The 19,896-nt window shown below is 36.1% G+C and overlaps 1 protein-coding gene across 1 annotated transcript in view; it reads left to right on the top strand.

Annotated features, from left to right (window-relative positions):
- Positions 1–19,896, top strand: part of LOC130230661 ((E3-independent) E2 ubiquitin-conjugating enzyme UBE2O) — a 40,378-nt gene that overhangs the window by 2,052 nt on the left and 18,430 nt on the right. Inside the window, exons 3-10 of the mRNA XM_056459789.1 lie at positions 1–67; positions 358–470; positions 6,639–6,761; positions 7,482–7,571; positions 7,686–7,956; positions 16,316–16,786; positions 17,024–17,160; positions 17,294–17,497. The exon at positions 1–67 is cut by the window's left edge and continues 88 nt beyond it. Of these exons, the coding sequence (XP_056315764.1) occupies positions 1–67; positions 358–470; positions 6,639–6,761; positions 7,482–7,571; positions 7,686–7,956; positions 16,316–16,786; positions 17,024–17,160; positions 17,294–17,497 (1,476 nt within the window). The remainder of the gene's footprint in view (positions 68–357; positions 471–6,638; positions 6,762–7,481; positions 7,572–7,685; positions 7,957–16,315; positions 16,787–17,023; positions 17,161–17,293; positions 17,498–19,896) is intronic.

Here is a 19,896-nt window from a genome sequence, read left to right on the forward strand (position 1 = left end):
TTAATCCCTATCCAGCACCTTGACAACCATGAGTTCTGCCCTGGAGATTATGTTGTAGACAAGCGGCGTAAGTTCTTTTTATAACACAATTGTATCAATTTTCAGTTTAATTGTTGATTTGCTTGTTTTTTTATTATATACTCTTTTACAATTGAATTGTTTACTATGTATTTTACATACATCATGTAATAAGATCTTGCTTTTTTCAGTTTGATTGTTGATTTGCTTGTTTTTTTTTATTATACACTTTTTTTTAACAATTGAATTGTTTACCATGTATTTTACACACATCATGTTATAAGATCTTGCTTTTTGTTCACTTGATATAAAAAAGTATGCTTTTTGTGGCTCCTCCAGCCCAGGTTCTTCAAGATCCAGCCATCTACGGGGTGATTCAGTCAGGTGATCATAAAGCCAGAACCTGTGCCGTCAAGTGGGTTAAACTCAATGCTGCAGGTGACAATGTTGAGGTATGATTGATTTTAGGATTAAGATACGTTTATGATTGCCTCTGTGGGGACCCGGGGTAGAATAGGTCCCCAGCACCTCCTTGCTGATCGTAAGAGGCGACAAATGGGGCAACTTGTTTCAGCCGTGAGTTGTGACCTGTGTCAGTGGAAAAAGAGAGCCTGGTATTTGAGGAATGTAACTGTTGCGACTATTGCAGATCCAGCACAGTACTTTAGCTCCTATTTCACTTAGACGGGAGGTTGGAAGGGCCCGATCTAATCAATCGGCTAGTCAAGAAATGCCCTGGATTATTGAACATTTTTGAACATATAGCAAACTTCTAGAAGGCTTTGGCTAAGGGTCAATTGAGTAATGCATATTTTTAAAAATGCCTGCTTGAGTATATCATTCTTATATCCTTGATGTATACCTGGTGGAGATCCGCAGCTCTGTGCATTCTCTTGTTGGGCTCCAAGGTGGGTGAGGAGTAAGAGTGATGAATCTGAAATCATACTAAAATAACAAATAAACAAAACCCAAAAATAAAATTATCGGATCAGGACTTGGATTGTAACTTTGGAAATGGCATCAGTCTACTCCCCAAAAGTGAAAACTGGCAGAGATTTATACTTCTAGAATCTCTACAATCTGAAATGCCACTCTCTAAACTGTCTCCTTTTGCTATTTAGAAAGGCATCTCTGGGATTGCAGGAACAGTCAAAGATGTTAAAAAACTAAGATCTGGACAAATTCTTGTTGAATACTCCAAAAAGATCCAAGCAGAAAACCTACTACGTGCAAATGTGCTTGCTGGTGTTGCTATGAAAACTTTTCACCATCCAACTTTAAATCATAGCAAAGGAGCAATCCGTACCAGAGAACTAGAAGACATGGAAGAGACGGATATTATTATAGAGTTAATGCCTCAAAATGTAATACATGTTAAAAGAATCACAATCAGGAGAGAAGATCATCTCATAAAAACATGAACATATATCTTAACTTTCAGTAGACCTCTACTTCCAGAAAAGATTCGAATTGGATACTTGAGTGTCAATGTTAACATTTTTACACCTAATCCACTCAGGTGTTTCAACTGCCAAAAGTTTGGACATGGATTGACTGGTTGCAAAAACAGGCATAGTTGTGTAAACTGTGGAGAGGAAAAACATGGTGAGCAATGTAAAAAATCACCAAAGTGCAGCAGCTGTGCAGGAGAACATCCAAGCTTATCCAAAGACTGTCCTACCTGGATTAAAGAAAAAGAAATCCAGAAAATCAAGTGATAATCCCTTGGCTTTCTGTCTCCAAGAGACCCATCTTGCTCCAGAGAGCAATATATCTCTGAAACATTTACATGCATAAATGCATATGGTCCAAATCTTCAACGTCCCTGTGGTGGAACATCAATATTTCTAAGACATGATGTTATTCATAGTAATGTTGAAATAAATACAAACCTACAAGTAGTGGCAGTCCGTGTAACTTTTACATTGTGTTCCATTTATATATCCCCAGAAGCTACTGTATCACCTCAAGATTTGGAAAATCTGATGGAACAAATCCCCCCTCCATTTATTCTCATGGGAGATTTTAATGCTCACAATCCTTTGTGGGGAGGAAAACATCTTGGTTAAAACAGAAAGAAAATGGAAAAATTGATTATTGAATATAGCTATTGCTATTAGCTATAGATATTGAAATAGCTGATGAATCGGTACCAAAAACATCAACACAACAGAGCAAGAGACAGAATCCTTGGTTTGATGATCAATGTAAAGAACTTATTAAAGCACAGAAAAAAGCAGTAAGATCTTTTCAAAAACATCCAACATCTGAAAACCTTATCAGGATTAAAATTTGCAGAGCACAAGCACGGAGATAAATAAGAGAAGCAAAGAGACAGAGCTGGAATAAATTTGTGTCAGGCTTGACAATAAATACACCATCAAAAAAATATGGGATGCAATTTGGAAAATGAAAGGAAGAGGGGATCACAAGTAAAACACATCCATGATCACAGCATTCTGCTGACTAGTAAATATAACATAACCAATATACTTGCAAAAACCTTTGCAAGGAACTCCTCTACAGAAAACTTTCAGCCAAATTTTCAAAAAACAGAACTCACCAAGAAACAATTAAATTAAATTCAATTTCTCAAAACACAGAGATCTACAGTAAACCTTTTTCTATGGTGGAACTTTTAAACTCTCTAAAGTGTTGCCATGACACAACAGTTGGACCAGATAAAATACATTACCAGTTTCTAAAACTTCTTCCCCAATTGAGTTTTTTCCTCCTGGAAATTTTCAATGAAATTAGGAAATCGGGAAATATCCCACCATCATGGCAAGAAGCCACCATTATTCCTGTACCAAAATCTGGGAAGGAACATAAAGATCCCAAAAATTACAGACGTATAGCAAAACAAGCTGTGTATGTAAAACTATGGAGAGGATGGTAAATAACCGACTTGTCTGGAAGCTTGAGTGATTTCCAATGTGGGTTCAGAAATAGAAGGTGTACAGTAGATTATCTCATCAATCTGGAGTCTTACATACGAAATGGATTCATCAAAAAGGAGCTGTTGTAGCTGTATTTTTTGACCTAGAAAAAGCATATGACACTACCTGGAAATACGGGATTCTTAAAGATTTGTATAAAATGGGATTCAGGGGAAATTTACCCATCTTCATTTCAAAGTTTTTATCAAATCGATCTTTTCGAGTTCAAGTAGGAACCACTATTTTCAGACCTTCAAGTACACCAGCAAGGAGTTCCTCAAGGCAGCATCCTTTCAGTGACTCTTTTTATGATTAATTAATAGCGTCACAGAAGTCATTGGAAGAACATGATGGGCAGTCTTTATGTGGATGACATTTGTATATGCCAAGGAGGGAAAAACACGAACATAAATTGAAACACGGCTACAGTTATACATCAACAAACTGAGTAATTGGTCTACAGAAAATGGTTTCAAATTTTCTAAAACCAAAACTGTATGTGTACATTTCTGTCTTTTACGACATCATGATCCAGAACTCTTTTTGGATGAAGAGCCCATCAAGATTCCTTGAAACAAAGAAACAAAATTCCTGGACTCCTTTTTGATAACAAAATGACCTTCATTCCACATATAAAAGCTCTAAAAACAAATGCTTGAAGAACTTGGATCTAATTAAAGTTCTTGCTAAAACAAAATGGGGAGCAGATTCTACTGTTTAAATGAGGCTGTATAGACTTTTGGTGCGCTCATGACTGGACTATGGGAGTATAGTTTACAGCTCTGCCAGAAAATCTTATTTACAAATGCTAGATCCTGTACACCACCAAGGCCTTAGACTAGCCCTTGGAGCTTTCAGAACTTCACCTGCTCAAAGCCTATACACTGAAGCAAATGAACCACCTCTTCATATTAGATGCTTGTAATTGTCTCTCCAGTATGCATTGAAAATAAAGACTAATCAACACAACCCAGCTTTTAAACCAATCTTCCAACCTCAATATCTGGATGTGTATGAGGCAAGACCCAGCTATATTCGACCATTTGGTGTAAAAAAAAAATCTGTATCCTACCCATAAACCAATATACACAGATGGATCAAAAAAGGACAGTCATGTTTTTGCAGCAGTAGTAATGGGTCAGTCACACTACAGCATTCGCATTCCAGATCAAAGCTCAATTTTTACAGCGGAATCAAAGGCTCTCTTTTTAGCTTTGGCACACCTAGAACAGGGGTTTTCAAACTCTTTCAGCCGAGGGCACCCTTGTGTAGGGCGAATTCTTTTGGGGACCCCCAAAAAATAAAAACCATCAAGCTATATTTTGTGTACGAGTCATCTCGTTTACACAGTTTTTTAATGCCAGGTTTTATACTTTTTTTTTAATGCCTATGCACAGCTAGGCATTTCTGTATTTACCCTTATAACTGGCTGTAGTGGTTCAGTGTGTTGAAGTTTTTTTTTTTTTTTTTCTGCACATTATAATTTACTCAGGTTGACAATCCTGACTTACACTGATAAAAAATAATTTCCTAAATGCATTCTAGAATGGGGTATTCAAGTTCAAAGAGCCACAAGTTTTACTTTGCAGAATTTTAGCAGCTTTGCTGACTTTAAAATGTTCAACTTGTTATAGTAATAATAATACTGAACATTGCATTTAAATTAGTTACACTAAAAAAATGTGGGAAAAAGTGGATTAATATTTTGAAAAAAATGCCTTTATATTCAGTGTATTAAAGTTTGAGCAGATATGTTAAGCTCCATTAAATACAAAGCACTAATAAATTTTAATATTTAATAATTCATTAGCCCTATAATATAACACAAACAGATACATTATATTTTCATAGGCTATAGTGGTTTTACTCAGGGTGTATACAATTTAGTTTTTTTAATCATCCAGTTATTAACCAATGTGAGTAAGAGGTCATCTGCAGAGCTCATCCAGCTGTCATCATTGTATCAGGAGTGAAACTCCATGAACTCGCGAATGTGATGACAGATACGTTCATTGTTATTGCAGCACTTTTTGCTTTACAATTTTAAAATGTTTGTTTGCCATGCTGCAAAGAAGACCGTCTGATATTTGTACAATGCAAAGTGTAAAGCCTGTCGCACTGTGGATGAGGTGCAATGTTGTGCCGTGTCTTTAAAATGCTATTCGTTTCCTATGAATGAAGCTTGGGCAGAGTATCGCACACTCCGCAGTGCCCAGCTGATCGGTTGCTTAGCAGCGCAAGCCATATACAGGGAAGTGTTTTCAGCCACAGATAATGTTCTTATTGGTCATGTATTTTAACTGAAATATAGTCAGTTAAATAGACCTGAGCATTCATTTAGTTGTTTAAGCTTAGTGAAAGGTAAACGCCGTCAGGTGCAGCAGACGAGTGGCAAAAATCCCGGCCGGAAGCGCTTATTTAATAAAAGTCCCTGTGCATAGCGGCGTGGCGCGGCGCTTCTTTTTCCTGCATGCGAAAGTGTCAACTGCATTTAAAAGACACAAGTATAAAGCTTAATGGAATTAAAATGGTCGTGCCCAACTGAGTCTGGTTTCTCTCAAGGCTTTTTTTTTTCTCTTTCGCCAATTAGTGAAGTTTTTTTTCCCTCTCCGCTGTCGCCACTGGCTTGCATGGTTCGGGATCTGTAGAGCTGCGCATCGTTGGATTTGCTCTTCAGTGTTTGGACTCTAAGTAGTGATTTTTAAACCACACTGAACTGAGCTAAACTGAACTGAATTTAAACACTAAAAACTGAACTACACTGTTCCTATTTACTATGACCTTTTATGTGAAGCTGCTTTGACACAATCTACATTGTATAAGCGCTATACAAATAAAGGTGAATTGAATTGAGTTGAATTAATATTTGCGGTACTTTTGAGGTCAAATTATAATAAAGAAATACATTAACCTTCAGAATGACGCAAGACACAAAATTAATTCAGGTGGGCCCAAGAATTTCTTTGCGGCCCCCCATCTGGCGGCTCCCCAGGGGGTTGCGGCCCCCAGTTTGAAAACCGCTGACCTAGAAAATGCTGAAGGACACAATTTTATTATTTTTTCAGACTCCAAATCCTGTCTACAGACATTTAGTTCTTTTAAACTGGAGCATCCCATTATTATTGACATTTTTATCAAAGTAAATGAACTACAGAGAAAGTTTTATAATATAGTTTTCTGCTGGATCCCAGGACATGCTGGATTAATAGGAAATGAGCAAGCCGCCAAAACAGCCCTTACAGGAAAGCTAAAGGAGTGCAAAATCCCACCTTCAGATCTAAAGCCACTAATAAAAGGTTATATTCTAAACAAATGGCAAACAGAATGGGATCAGTGCTCAGAAAATAAACTTTTTTAAATTTAGCCAGAAATAGGAAGAAAATCTAATTTATTTTTTACCTCAAGACACAATGAGATTGTTTATAGAAGATGGCACACAGGACACACAAGACTCACACTTGAACATTTACTTAAAGGAGAAGAACCACCAAGATGTTAATATTGCAAAAGAAACCAAACTTTTAACATATTATTGTGGAATGCCCTATTTTTAATGTAATCAGACAACAATTTTTATCTGGACACACTTTAAATTAATTTTTTAAATGTGAATCCTTCTAAAATTTTACAATTTTATTGTCTGTTTTCAAATTGTTTAACAGATTTATTTTGGACTTATAGGTGATTGGGGAGGAGGATGATGTTAGTGTTTATGACATTGCTGATCATCCAGATTTCCATTTTCGTACAACGGATATTATCATAAGGATTGGCAACTCTGGCACAGAGGACTGTGGAACTGAGGTACAAAAAATAGATTTTCAAAGAGAATTATGTAGAGAAACATGTTTACCACATTGCCAATGTCCATTAAATATCAGATGACCCTCATTTTGTAGTTTATAATTCTTTGTAGTTTAAAAGTTCTGTACATTAACTTTACATTTTTATTAATGCTTAATTTCCACTGAGCAATATGGTACAGTACAGTATGTTTCCACTGTCTATAGTACTTTTGGTAGGCATGGTGCACAATAGAAATTGGAATTCTTATTCGAAGATGAAAGCCATACAGGTTGTACAAATATTGTCTTTTGCATGCTCTTCTTTTGCATGCTCAACTTCATTATTTTACTTTTGGACATGTGCCAAGCACATGCAAAAAGAGAGAACCCATACTTTCTTTTCCACACATTTTTAAATGCTACATGGAAACAGCTCAGTAAACCATGGAGGACATGCAGAAGATCCTGTTCTTGTTTGTACTGTGGCTATTTGTCACAAAAAGTGGACAAGCTTTGTTTGAGCTCCGGTCTGTACTGAGCTCTTTATAGGTACCATGCTGTTGTTCTTGGTCCCTAAAAATTGAAATGTTATAGTTTGCTATTTTGATACTTCTGACAGTGAAACTAAATAAATGTGTACAGTACACTACTGCAATTTTTCAAAGTGACAAAATTAGTTGGTAATTCTTGTTATTTGCAATTTCTGTCAACTTGACTGCTATCTTGACTGTTTGCATAGAGATCTGTTGGCCAAGTCTGCAGGGTGGATTTAAGCAGTAAAGTGGAAGTTGTTTGGGCTGATAATTCAAAGACAATTGTCTTGCCACAGGTATGCACCATTCTCTACGGGATAAGATTTTAACTTGATAGATCTTTGTGGTGCATATGAACACATCTACATATACATTCTGGAACTAACAGTCATTTGTACTTTCTCTCCCAGCACTTGTATAATGTTGAGTCTGAAATTGAAGAAACATATTATGACTCTGCGGAAGGAAGCAGTAGTGGTGCCTCATCTGAAGAATGGGAAGATGAGAGTGATAGTTGGGAAACAGATAATGGACAAGTGGAAGAAGAACCAGACGGTGAAGAAACCATCTCCATTTCCTCTTCCACCACAGCTACCACATCTGATGAAAAAACTAATGGCATACTTGCCTTCAAAACTACAGACTCAACAGGAACGTTTTCCTCAACTGAACTTGCGGGAGGTATTGAATTCTCTTTCCATTGTATTAAGTTTTAGATGAAATATTCACTTCTGTATATTCACATTGTTTCACAAGATGGATCTCACTAAGAGTTTGGTCATTTTAAACCAAGGGTCCCACAGATCGGACCCTTGGATTAATAACTGGATTTTTTTTTACTTGTAGATCTACTTGTAGATTGCCTCCCGCATCATTCAAATGTATGAAAGCATTTTGGCTTCCCCACAAAATAGAATGATGACAAAATAAGTTGTGGTGGCACCTAAATATTTTTTTGAGTTATTAACGTTTTTTTATGTCACTATTTGATTAGCCTGCATTAAAAAATCGATGCAGGTTTACGTTAGCTGCACAATAATCATTCAAATATTGAGATCTCAATTCAAACATCCATTTATGACATCTCACTTAAAGTAAAAAAATGCATATATTCCAGACGTGCGGTTATCTTTTTTGGCACAAGTTCTTCATGCTGTCATTTTCCCCTATTTCCTCTAATCCTGATATTATCACTCTCTGCTCTGACCTGAGGCTCAGTTTTACAGTCTATGGGTTTACACCGTACTGCTGTGCTCTAGCCAATAGCAGAGCGACACCTACATGGGAGGTAGGAATAAGAATAGTAAAGTGCCATGGGATTGGCATAATTTGAACAACATCTGCATGCAACGCACAAATGCTTCGCACATAAAATATATTTAAGTACATTTATACCTCTGCATGCTGTTTGTGTAGCTCTGCAATAACACTTCCGAAACGCTAGCTGGCCGTGAAGTTTTTATGTTCCTCAGTGTAGAGTTTATTTGCTGGTGTTATATTTTTCTGAACGCTACCTTAATGTACAAGTTGCTAAAACTCGCTCATTCTGAGGCAAGAGGCAGTGGAGGTGCAACAACTTTAATCATAAAGTAAACACAAAACTAAGTTTTCATCTGGAGCCCCTTCACTTTCAACACTTGTAAACACTTGCTCCAACGGGGTCATGTTCAAATTCACTTTTGCTATTTTAAAGACAGAAAAATTACGCTCCGTGTTCTGGCACATGGTCTTCCCTTTAAGAGTAAGTTGTGTCGTGCCATGGCTTATTTGCTATTTAAATGGCAGACTTTGTAAGCGACACACACGGTCTAAAACTGAAGGCTTAACTATCGAGAAATCAGTTAAACAGACCATCTGTGTGAGGAAAAAGAATTAGCCTCCTCCATTCTGCCTTTTTACTTTCTCTTTCTATTTACTTTTATGCTTTACTCCTTTCGTGGATAAGGAAACAGTGTTGTTCAGACTCCACTGAAGACATCTATTAGTCTACATATTTAATTTAGTTTGTTTCAAAACTATTTTTAAATTCAGCTCTAATTTCCAGCAAACTAATAAATGAACAATAATAACAACGTGTGGTCAAAAAACTGAGTTATATCCAAACACACGTCCTATTCTTATGTCCATATGGTGATGCATATGTCTCCAGAACCTGACAGGTGGACAAATCTTAATTTGTTTTTATTTAAACAAATATAAATATGCATATAATAAATACTGCTAATAATAATAACATTATACTATGTAAATTGTCTTGAATTAAATGAAAAAAGGCATGAAGAAGGCATGGAGGTAGTGGTTTTTATACCTATGTAGAAAATTATAATTTTTGTAACATTTTAATCCTTTTTTTCATATGTAAAGATATTTGTGTATTGCTGTACATTCTCTGTGTATTAAGCAATGTGTAAACTACTTTGCACTGGACTTTAGACCTGCTTTAAGATGGTCAATGGCACAGCCTATTTCAGTTCTTCAAAATATCAACGCGCCAACAATGCGCCTTTACACACCTTTACTTTAGACTTCCACGCCTGTGAATCCACAAAGTAGGGCAAACAAATTTGCTATGTAAATAACATGGTGCAACACATGAAAATTACTTTTGCGCTGGTATGAAAATAGCAACAAATCACACAAAACACTTCTTGTGCCTTATTGTACTGGGTTTATGATGGGGCCCTGGATGTGGCAAAATAGCTCAACAGCGCCACCTATATACTTTAGGTGAAGTATTCTTTGAGCTACGTTTTACACATACACAATTTGGCACACACATAAAGCATGCCAATACTTAGAAAAAAGTCTCTTGAAGCAAAATCTGAAACCAGGCTGGAAATTAGTTATTTTAGTGCAGTTTTTGCCATCTCCTGGCCTGGTATTTTAAGTGAACTCCTCTTAGAGATTTAATCAGATCAACACAATTTAAGTAGGGCTATCTAAAGGCTATGGTGGGAGACATAGTTTATTTTAAAAAATCTTTTATCAAGAAATAAAACGAACAACTAAATGGGTTATTTTTCTGGGTGTTACTGATGTCAGTAAATCGACCCAAATCTATAACTTTTAAATGTTTGGGACCACCAAAACAACAATAACATCACCACACTGGTATGAGCTACAATGTCTGTTTGTGCAAAGGTTTGACACGATCCTTTCAATCAATATTCTCAGTACAAATAGATTATATTGTGAAATATTTTATATTTGATTCATATCAGTGTAGGGACACATAGTTTATTTACGATAAGCAGAGATATTGCAGAGAGCTGAGGCCTATGCCAAATTTGAAAACCTTTTTAAAAAAGATATTTAGCTCGTTTTGCATTAATGTAAGCCTATTAAATGTTTTAATTAAAATTTTGAATCAAATTATTTTGTTGTTGTTTTAATCATCATTAAAAATAAATGAACTACAATTTATCAGACTAGCCTACTCAAAGATAATTAATGAAATAATTTAATAAATTATTATAAACCTATATTCACAATTTCGCATCAATAAGCATGCCAAAAAATTATTTAGTTTGTTTGTTCAGACTTTATTAATATCAAATGGAAATTCACATTTCACAGCAGAGCTCTCCATTTAATAAATCAATCACATATATCAATCACAAATAAAAAGTCAATAATACTAGTAAAATTACATAAAAATGACTTCTTGTAATGTTCCCTGTAACACCGGGGCTGAATTAATCTTGAGCTAAAACAGCTTGCACATGCTTGGACTGTATCAAAAAGGGGATGACAATCGTGGTTCATCATACTGACAAATTTGTCCATCATTCGATCATGTGCTGTCTTTTCTATAGTGAGTAGTACACACCTCACAACAGAACCTGCTCTTTTTATAAGCTTATTATTAGCACCAAGAGGTGCGATGACACCTATTTTTATTGTTTCTTATTCTTATTTATCGTTTACGTTTATTATTACTATTATTATTATTAGGGGCCAAGCACCGAAGGTGTGGTGGCACCTATTGTTTTTGTTCTGTTCTTATTAGAGGCCAAGCACCAAAGGTGAGATGGCACCTATTGTTTTTGTTCCAGTTCTCATTATTATTAAGGGCCAAGCAGCGAAGCTACCAAGGCACCCCTTGTTTTCATTACTGTTCTTATTAAGTGGCCAAGCTGCGAAGGCACATATTGTTTTCATTAGCATTCTTATTATTAGGGGCCAAGCAGCAAAGGCACCTATTATTATTATTATTATTATTATTATTATTATTCTGCTGGATTTGAATGGTAGCCCATATAACCGTATCTGGGAAAGTTGTATATTTGGCACAATGATAGATAGCAGTGTCAACATGAACAGCAAACCTAAAGTCTCTAATTCAAACTCTGTAGTGCCACCACTTGTCTAAAGTTTAAATTATGTTTATCTTTATAACTTTTGGACCGAATGGGCTACAATCAAAGGTTAATTTAAACGCACCCTATGACATCGTTTTTTTGTCTTGGATTTCTTTTTTTTTTTTCTTCTTTTTTTTTTTTTTAAAGTTTATTTTATTACATTAAGACGTTTTACAAAACAAAACACCCAGTAACAGCAGTGGTTATTTAAAAAACAACAAAAAAAAGTAACACTTAGCAATAAATAAAAATAAATTACAAAAAAAAGCACAATTTCAATTTCAAAGGATATAGCTGGAAATACTATGTCCTGTTGTCTTGTTCAGATACTTAGTAACGTGTGCCCATCTTTGTGTAAAAATATCCAATTTCAATTGATGTATATTTATTATATATTATATAATTCTATTCTAAATATGGGTTCAAGTTTTTCAATCCACTTTGCTATTGTTGGAGGGTGTGGCTTCATCCAGTTTTTTATTATATACATCCTAGGGTATCCCTTCAATCAAAAAAAAAAACCTCACACCAACTTGTCACCTCACACTGACCACATCACATAAATTTGGTAACAGTGCCACCTGCTGGTCGAGTCATAAATCAATAAATTATTCATATGCTTATGTTTTTCTTCCATATCATTGTTTCACTTGATCTGGCGCTCTCTGTCGAACTTGCTGCTCTTGGCCTCTGGACTCTGTCAGTCTGCCTCTGAATTGCTTGACCCTGTTATTGCTGCTTGCAGCTATTTTTTCATCTTCTCCAACTAGGGCTGCACGGTTCTGGCTAAAATGTGAATCACGATTTTTTTTTTTTGTCTAAAATCAAGATAATGATTCTTTCTCACGATTCTTTAGATGTAAAATAAAGGTTAATATGAGTCGGCTATTATTATTGTTATTTCTCAAACATATCGTCACCATGGAATTATGACGTTCTATCTGCGTTCTGAATGATTTGAGATATTGAGCTTCAAAGTTTTTGCAATCCATATAAGAAACTGTATGTGTGCAACATTTTTTTTTTTTTTTTTGAAAAAAGTTTTAATGTAAACAATAAGTTGTCATCTAATAAGAATGTCAATAACTCAATTTTGACAAAAATATCAGAAAGAACCTTATAATTCAAAAGTGACGATATGGTAAAACAACAATAATAATATTAGGCCCATGTGTAGGTCTGTTGCTTAAAATGCTTAATTTTGTATAGTCATTATGGTGGACTTGAACAGACTTTCAATATGTCCTGTTTGTTAATTTACAGTAAAATGATGACATCAGAATACAACTATTCATAATTATAAAATTTAATTATTATGTTTGACACATGTGCTTGTCATCTGTTATTGACAACATTATTAGACCATTTGTTTTAACTGGTAAAATCAGACATTTGTCTTTGTCAGATTTCTTCTTGCATTATATTCAACATTGTCAGTATAGCTACTCTAGCTTATATAGTGTTAAACATCTATTTTCATGCACAACACTATGTGCTCGCTATGAAAGAAAAAACATATCAAATGCTTGTCGTAATCATAACTGTAAAATGCGTTATGATCATTTAAATTGTTCGGCCAGTTAAATTTTCACTTCCTAGTGCGGCTCATGGCTGCCGTCACTGTGGTAAAACACACACATGCAAATCATTCTTTCAGTGCGGCTCTCAAACGATCGCTCTGTGCAACAAACTGAACGCTATTTACATCTTTATTACTTGTTATTCACAGCCTATGCAGGTTCTGTTCACTAAAGTAGCCATCATTGGCGTGCTGCGTGCACACGCGCACGTTCTCAGTACCTTGTGGTCAGCTCACGTGTGATTTTGCAGCTGCAAATACATCATTACCTAAAGACAGTAATTACATTTCTGGGTGACTTATACCTTATAAATACAGTATGTGACACTTTTAACGCCATTTGAAGGTGTTCATGTTCCTGTGAAGACTTGTGCGACTGCCTTTAAGCTTCTCTCCTGACCTTAAAAATATAATTGGCTGAATCGTAGAAAAGCTGAATTAAGATCGTGTGTAGGGTTGAATCGAGATCGTGATCTTTTTTACGATTAATCGTGCAGCCCTATCTTCAACAGTCCACCTCCCCAGCAGGTTACAGCATACAGGATCACAGATGACATCACAGAATCAAAGAAAGTCTTTAACAGTGTCGGACACAAACCAAATGATCTCAGTCATTTTGATAAATAAAATGCGACTGACCTTTCTTGTACACCTTAATTGTAATTTCAGAGCAATCAAGTTTGTTATTCAGATAAATACCCAGGTACTTATATGATGAAACAATCTCAATTTCTGACTCATGTATAATGTGACAAGATTTCATATGAAGAGATCTCGCGAGATTAAATCACAACGAGATTTCTTGTTGAGGTGAAAAGTTGTCTTGTGAGTTGTGATGTTATGATAGAGTATGAGGGTGACATTAGCATTGAAGACTGGAGGCAGGATTGGATTTAAACTGCTTTGCACACACCTGGCAACATAGGCTGACCTAGGAATTGCCATGTCACTCAGTTGGGTAACTTTATTTTTATTATTATTATTTTTTTTTTTTCAGTTTAGCGGATGCCGTGTCCAACAAAGGCTACAACTGCAGCCACACACATTAACCATGCTTCATATTCACATATTCATGCAATGGAATAGCACTTCAGATAAAGTCATAATCATTGTAAACACAAAAGGAATTAAGACAAGGTGTATTCCTATTTCAGTCACATTATTAAGTGCAAAGTAAAGAAAACATTTTTTTTTCTTTTTTTAAAAATTATTATTATTATTTTAAACACATTTCTAAATATATAATCATTAGTGGTTTGACAAAATTGTCGGTTCAGTTCGAATCATGGTTTTAAATTTTTGGTTGAAATGTAATTGTGGCTGTTGTCTTCCACCAATCTGTACTTTCACTTTAGACTCAGACTTAACTGATTGTTAATTTAGGTTTTCTGTCATATGCATTCAGCCTGTGTTGCAGCACAAAAACATGCATGTAAAAAAATCTGCATTCATGAGCTGAAAGACAAATGCATGAGTATTGAATTTCTGCTGTGAAAACTGATCAAATTGATAAAATTGATAAAAAGTGATAAAATCTGAAATATGTGAGTTTGCAGCATTTATTGTAAATAAATATTTTGTTAAAGTCAAGTTAAACTATGATGGGCAGAAACGCATATATCCCCAAATCAGAAAAGGTTGGGACATTATTTAAAAAAATGCAAATAAAAAAGTAAGTAGTGATTTCTAAATTTACTTTGACTTGCAATTCAATGTAGTCAATACCTTGACTCAATTTGTCATCATCACTGGCTGTCTCTCCATCTCTGCGCTTCTTGTTTGAGGGGCGTGGCAATAATGAAACATCATCTAAGATGTTCACCAATCGTAACGCACTAGGATAACTAACCAATCACAACACATTTAGTTTTTCGGAGGGCTTGCCTTCATCAAACGTAGAACAACCAGAGTATTTTCTGTAAAGCTGGGGAGAAAGGTATTGTAATATTGTAACTTACAGTAATGTGTTTTCAAACAATCAAGTATGACAGCTAGTCTTGTACACCCAAACAAACATTTAAAAAAAAAAATTAAGTCTTGCCTGAGATTTTTCTATGCATGTGGTAAAAGGTCAAAAGGGTAATGCAATAAGATAAATAGATAAACAAATTTGTGAAAATTAACGGATACACAGAAATACACATTTAAATGGCAAAGTAATGACAATAACTGACCTGTTGACCTCAGCTACACAGACATTGACCTTTTTAAATAGCTTAATTTTGTGTAAACTGTTTAAGTTCATCCAAGGTGGTCTCGGCTCGATTGAAATTAATTCTGGAGAGGATCAATTGTAGTGAGAAAGCAAAACGATCCAACGCACTAACAAACCAGGCTGTATCACAGTGGATTATGGATATGTAATAGGCATAGGTCTATATAAAGAGAGAATTATGAGTAGGGTGGGATGTCATTCCTACTGGTAAATGTGCGTTTCATGTCAAATGCTAAAATGAAACCATGCTGAACTATTAACAACAGCTGTTTTTTTACCGATCTGCGGTTTTGGTTGATCTTTTATTTCTCTCTATTATGTAAAGCCTATGCATAATTCTAGCCAACGGCTATGCATGAGAAAGTCTGATTTATATTTGGAGACAATGTCTTTGGGTGCCACCATTCAAAATTAAAGCGCACCTTTTCGCTTATAATGTCTTATTGCTCATTGCAATAAATTAAAAAAAGGACGCATGACAGGTGAATGGGACTCTGCAAAGTAAACCCTAAAACTCTGACCATTGTGAGGAGAGTTTATTTGCATGTGACATGTTTCAGTATTTTGGTCCATTTAGAAACATTGCCGTGTGAAAGCGAACCACGCCAAGAACAAAGTGCAACATTGTAACAATTTTAATCCTTGCAGATCAAGCACCCTAAAACACTCCACCTCTCCCTGCTTTGTCTGACTAGATTTGTTATGTTGTTTATTTATGTATATTCATGCAGAAGTTTTATATCTTACTTCCTACTGTGGATAAATAAACAGGATACTGTGAGCAAGGTCCTACAAAGAATTTTGTGTACTTCTGCAGATATGCCCTGCTTATTGGTTTGGGTGAACAGTGCACACTTTGTAACAATTAAAATTAATTATTTTAAGGTGGTGTTGCTACACCTGAGGAAAAGCCCAGTAAGGAAGCTCCACCAAGGGGATTTCGTGAGCTTAAAGAAGCCCTAAAGATTTTGGAAAGTTTAAAGAACATGACTGTTGAGCAGCTCTGGACTGGATCACCAACTTCTCCCACAGCAGAACCATCAGCTGCAACTGCTGCCACAGCCCCTGCTGATATCAAACCCACAAAGGAAAAACGCTTTCTGGATGACATTAAGAAACTTCAAGAGAATTTGAAAAAGACTCTAGACAATGTTGCCATTGTTGAAGAAGATAAAATGGAGGCTCCTGTAGAGGAGGAAAGGATTATCGCTCCAGTGTTAACTGAACCACAGACACCTGTGCGTTCTGAGTGGCCTAGTGACACTCCAGTTTTGTGTCAGCAGAGTGGAGGCAAACCAGGGGTCACCTTTACCAGTGCTAAAGGGGAAGTGTTTTCTGTTTTGGAATGGGTACCAGGTACAGACTTTTTTTGTTGTTGTAAGTTTTGCATTTTTAAATAAGCATGAAAAAGCAAACTTGGAATTACTGACTACTGTATGTATTCATGAATGTGCACTAATTTAAGTGTTATTTGCTTAAATGTAACAATGAACAAAAGTCGGTACTGCAATTCCATATTTATTTTTTCTATATATTCTTTATTCTATAGTTTTATTCTCTAATCTTTTTATAAACCTTCTCTCTTTTATATAGATACCCACTCATTTAAAAAAATGGAATTTCAGCCAGCAGAGGCAAAGAAGTTCTTTAGCACTGTAAGGAAAGAAATGGCCTTGCTGGCCACCTCTCTGCCTGATGGTATCATGGTGAAAACCTTTGAGGACAGAATGGTGAATATGACATGCGCACAACCTAATTTGTAATAGACTATTACTATGTACAGTAACAAAATTATTTAAAAATGTCCCTCAAAATAAGGCATATGATCAGTCTTTTTTAATTATCCTTTTCTGTTTTCTTTAGGACCTTTTTTCAGCTCTCATTAAGGGCCCTCACCGCACTCCCTATGAGGATGGACTCTTTCTCTTTGATATCCAGCTTCCTAATATCTATCCTGCTGTTCCTCCTCTTTTCCGATATCTGTCTCAGTGTAGCGGGCGGCTTAATCCTAACCTTTATGATAATGGAAAGGTTTGTGTCAGTCTTCTTGGCACCTGGATTGGAAAGGTGAGCTAACCTGCTGTCTGATCTAATTTCTGACTGATATATTCTTGAATTTGCACAACCCCATTTAGGGTTGGGTACCAAAATGTAACCGAAATGCACCGGACCGAATTAGCATATGAATTTCAGTGCCTAATTTCAGTGCCACTGGTGCTGCGAAAAGGACGTAAAAGCATCAAAAGGTACATCAAAGGCACACAAATTTAGGGCCTCGCACATGTAATACACAATTATGCAGTGCGTTAATTTAAATTAGCTCAAAGCGAATATAACAGAATTTTAAGCAGCTTCAAAAGAATCGACTCTCTTGAACTGAACAAACAACTCATCCAGTGCTCGTTTGAACAGACGGCTGTTGACTCAAAAACGAATATTGCTATATGAACTAAAGTAAAACACTTTATATTTAAACAGGGTAACAAGATCTAGGTATAAGGCAATAGATTCATAAGTATGCACAGGCCACTTCCTTTAAATATAAAAGAGACTTTGACTACAAACAAACTCATACACACACGCATTCAAACTGCAGACGAGGAATAGAAGGAAAAGAAGAGTTTAGGAGAGATGTGATATAAACCCTCAAGATGTAAAACCTAACCAAATTTAACTAAATAATCAATTCAACCTTCACTGCGTTTTAGACAGGGTTATCTATCATTTAACATGATTGGCAGATCATACACCAGTTCAGCAATGGATCTGGAGATGTACTTGCTTTCCGTAGTGATGTGGTGAAATCCCTCTGTGGAGCTGGATTCCCATGTTCGCAGGTAGTTGGTTTGTCGTTGAAGTGACGTCTCTGAGGCTGCTGATGAAGTGTAGTCCAGTAGTTCAAGTTGGAGAATGCAAAACTGTTGTCATGCTGATTGGTTTCACGACGCAACTTAACTTTAACTAGACTCTCGACGGGAAGAAAAGAAAGAAGAATGAACTGAAGATGGGGAGTTTGTTGTTGGTCTCATTCCATCTTAATGTCCAAGTCCACCTGGACTGGACTTGGAGAAGAGTTGTCCTGGAAGTGGAGCATCTCCACTCCGCAACAGCTTCTGCTAGTGCAACTCTGTTGGACTGGACTGGACTCTGTTCTGCTGTACTCTGCCTAGAGAGTTTTGGGGTGATGGGTTATAACCATCAATGTTTCCGGCCCCTAATAGAGCTGGATCAATAAGGCATTGTCCGTGGATCTGCATGACAGTCCTATGTTTGCACACGCAGCTTTGGCATGACTCACTCACATGAGCCATGGTGCTTAGACATATAGTATTAAGCATACATTTCTAATATGAACATGATATATTTTACATATCTATAATCAAAAGAAATGAAAGAAAGGGAAAGGGTTTCACTCATTCATGTCAAATAACACGCATAATAGTATATTTGTGATAAATCAAAGCATAAAGGTAATACATGATTAATGCATTGTCAACATATACAGGATTCAGGTGTCATACAAGAGCAATAAAATGACACTTCATTAAGAGTCCGCTATCATCGTTTTGAGGATGATCTGATGAACTTTAATGTTTGGTGATAGTTTATAAATTTCAGAGAGGATTTTAATTCTCTGTTTTTGACCAAAGTCAGTCAGATCTCTGTCTTGCATAGGGATTGAAAAACCCCATTTCCTGAGGTCAAACACAAGCTCTTTGTTAAAAAAAGTTTTCTTGTGACCAGTTACCCATTCGTCTTGAGTTAACTTGATCAGGACAGTGAGTCCAAAGACACTTAACAGATGATGAACCAGTCATGAGGCCGATAGCCTCAAGGCATCCGCTTCCTGCTCTGTACTACAACAAATGTGGCCTGACCTTCTGATTTTGGTCAGAGACCATAATGGCTCTCGATCAAGGTGATTCTGATCACAGGTGTCGACTCAGTCATCAGTGTCTGCATCGTTAAATCCCCACACATAGGTACGTGTAGGTAATTTGCTTAAACTAAGCATTCTAAAGTATGGCTAAATTTTACAAGCAAGACATCGTAACGTGCAGCAGATATTTTACAAAAGTTGCGTGTAAGTAGGGTTGGGCGATAATTCGATAATGATAATTATCACGATATATAATTTTTCGATAAAACGATAATGACAGTTCGATAATTGCTCGATAATATTTATGCACTATGTGTAAAGTTGCGCAGGCATTTTGCAGCCTGCCCTTCCGGATGTCGCACGCAATATACAAGTTTACAGCCATACAGTGTTAGTTGCACTTGAAGGAGTAAGAAAAAAATAGGGTAAAAAAGGTCACAGTCAAAAACATTGTTGACAAGAAACGCCACTAGACTTTAGTAGTCTAGAGCTACTTGTTTATTTTTTTCATCCGACACAAAACAGAGCATCGTGCACTGCAAACTGCGCAGACGACTCGTGTCATCAAAAGTAAGCAACACCACAA

The sequence above is a fragment of the Danio aesculapii genome, chromosome 6 (genome assembly GCF_903798145.1).
Source record: "Danio aesculapii chromosome 6, fDanAes4.1, whole genome shotgun sequence".
In the NCBI taxonomy this organism is placed as follows: Eukaryota; Metazoa; Chordata; class Actinopteri; order Cypriniformes; family Danionidae; genus Danio; species Danio aesculapii.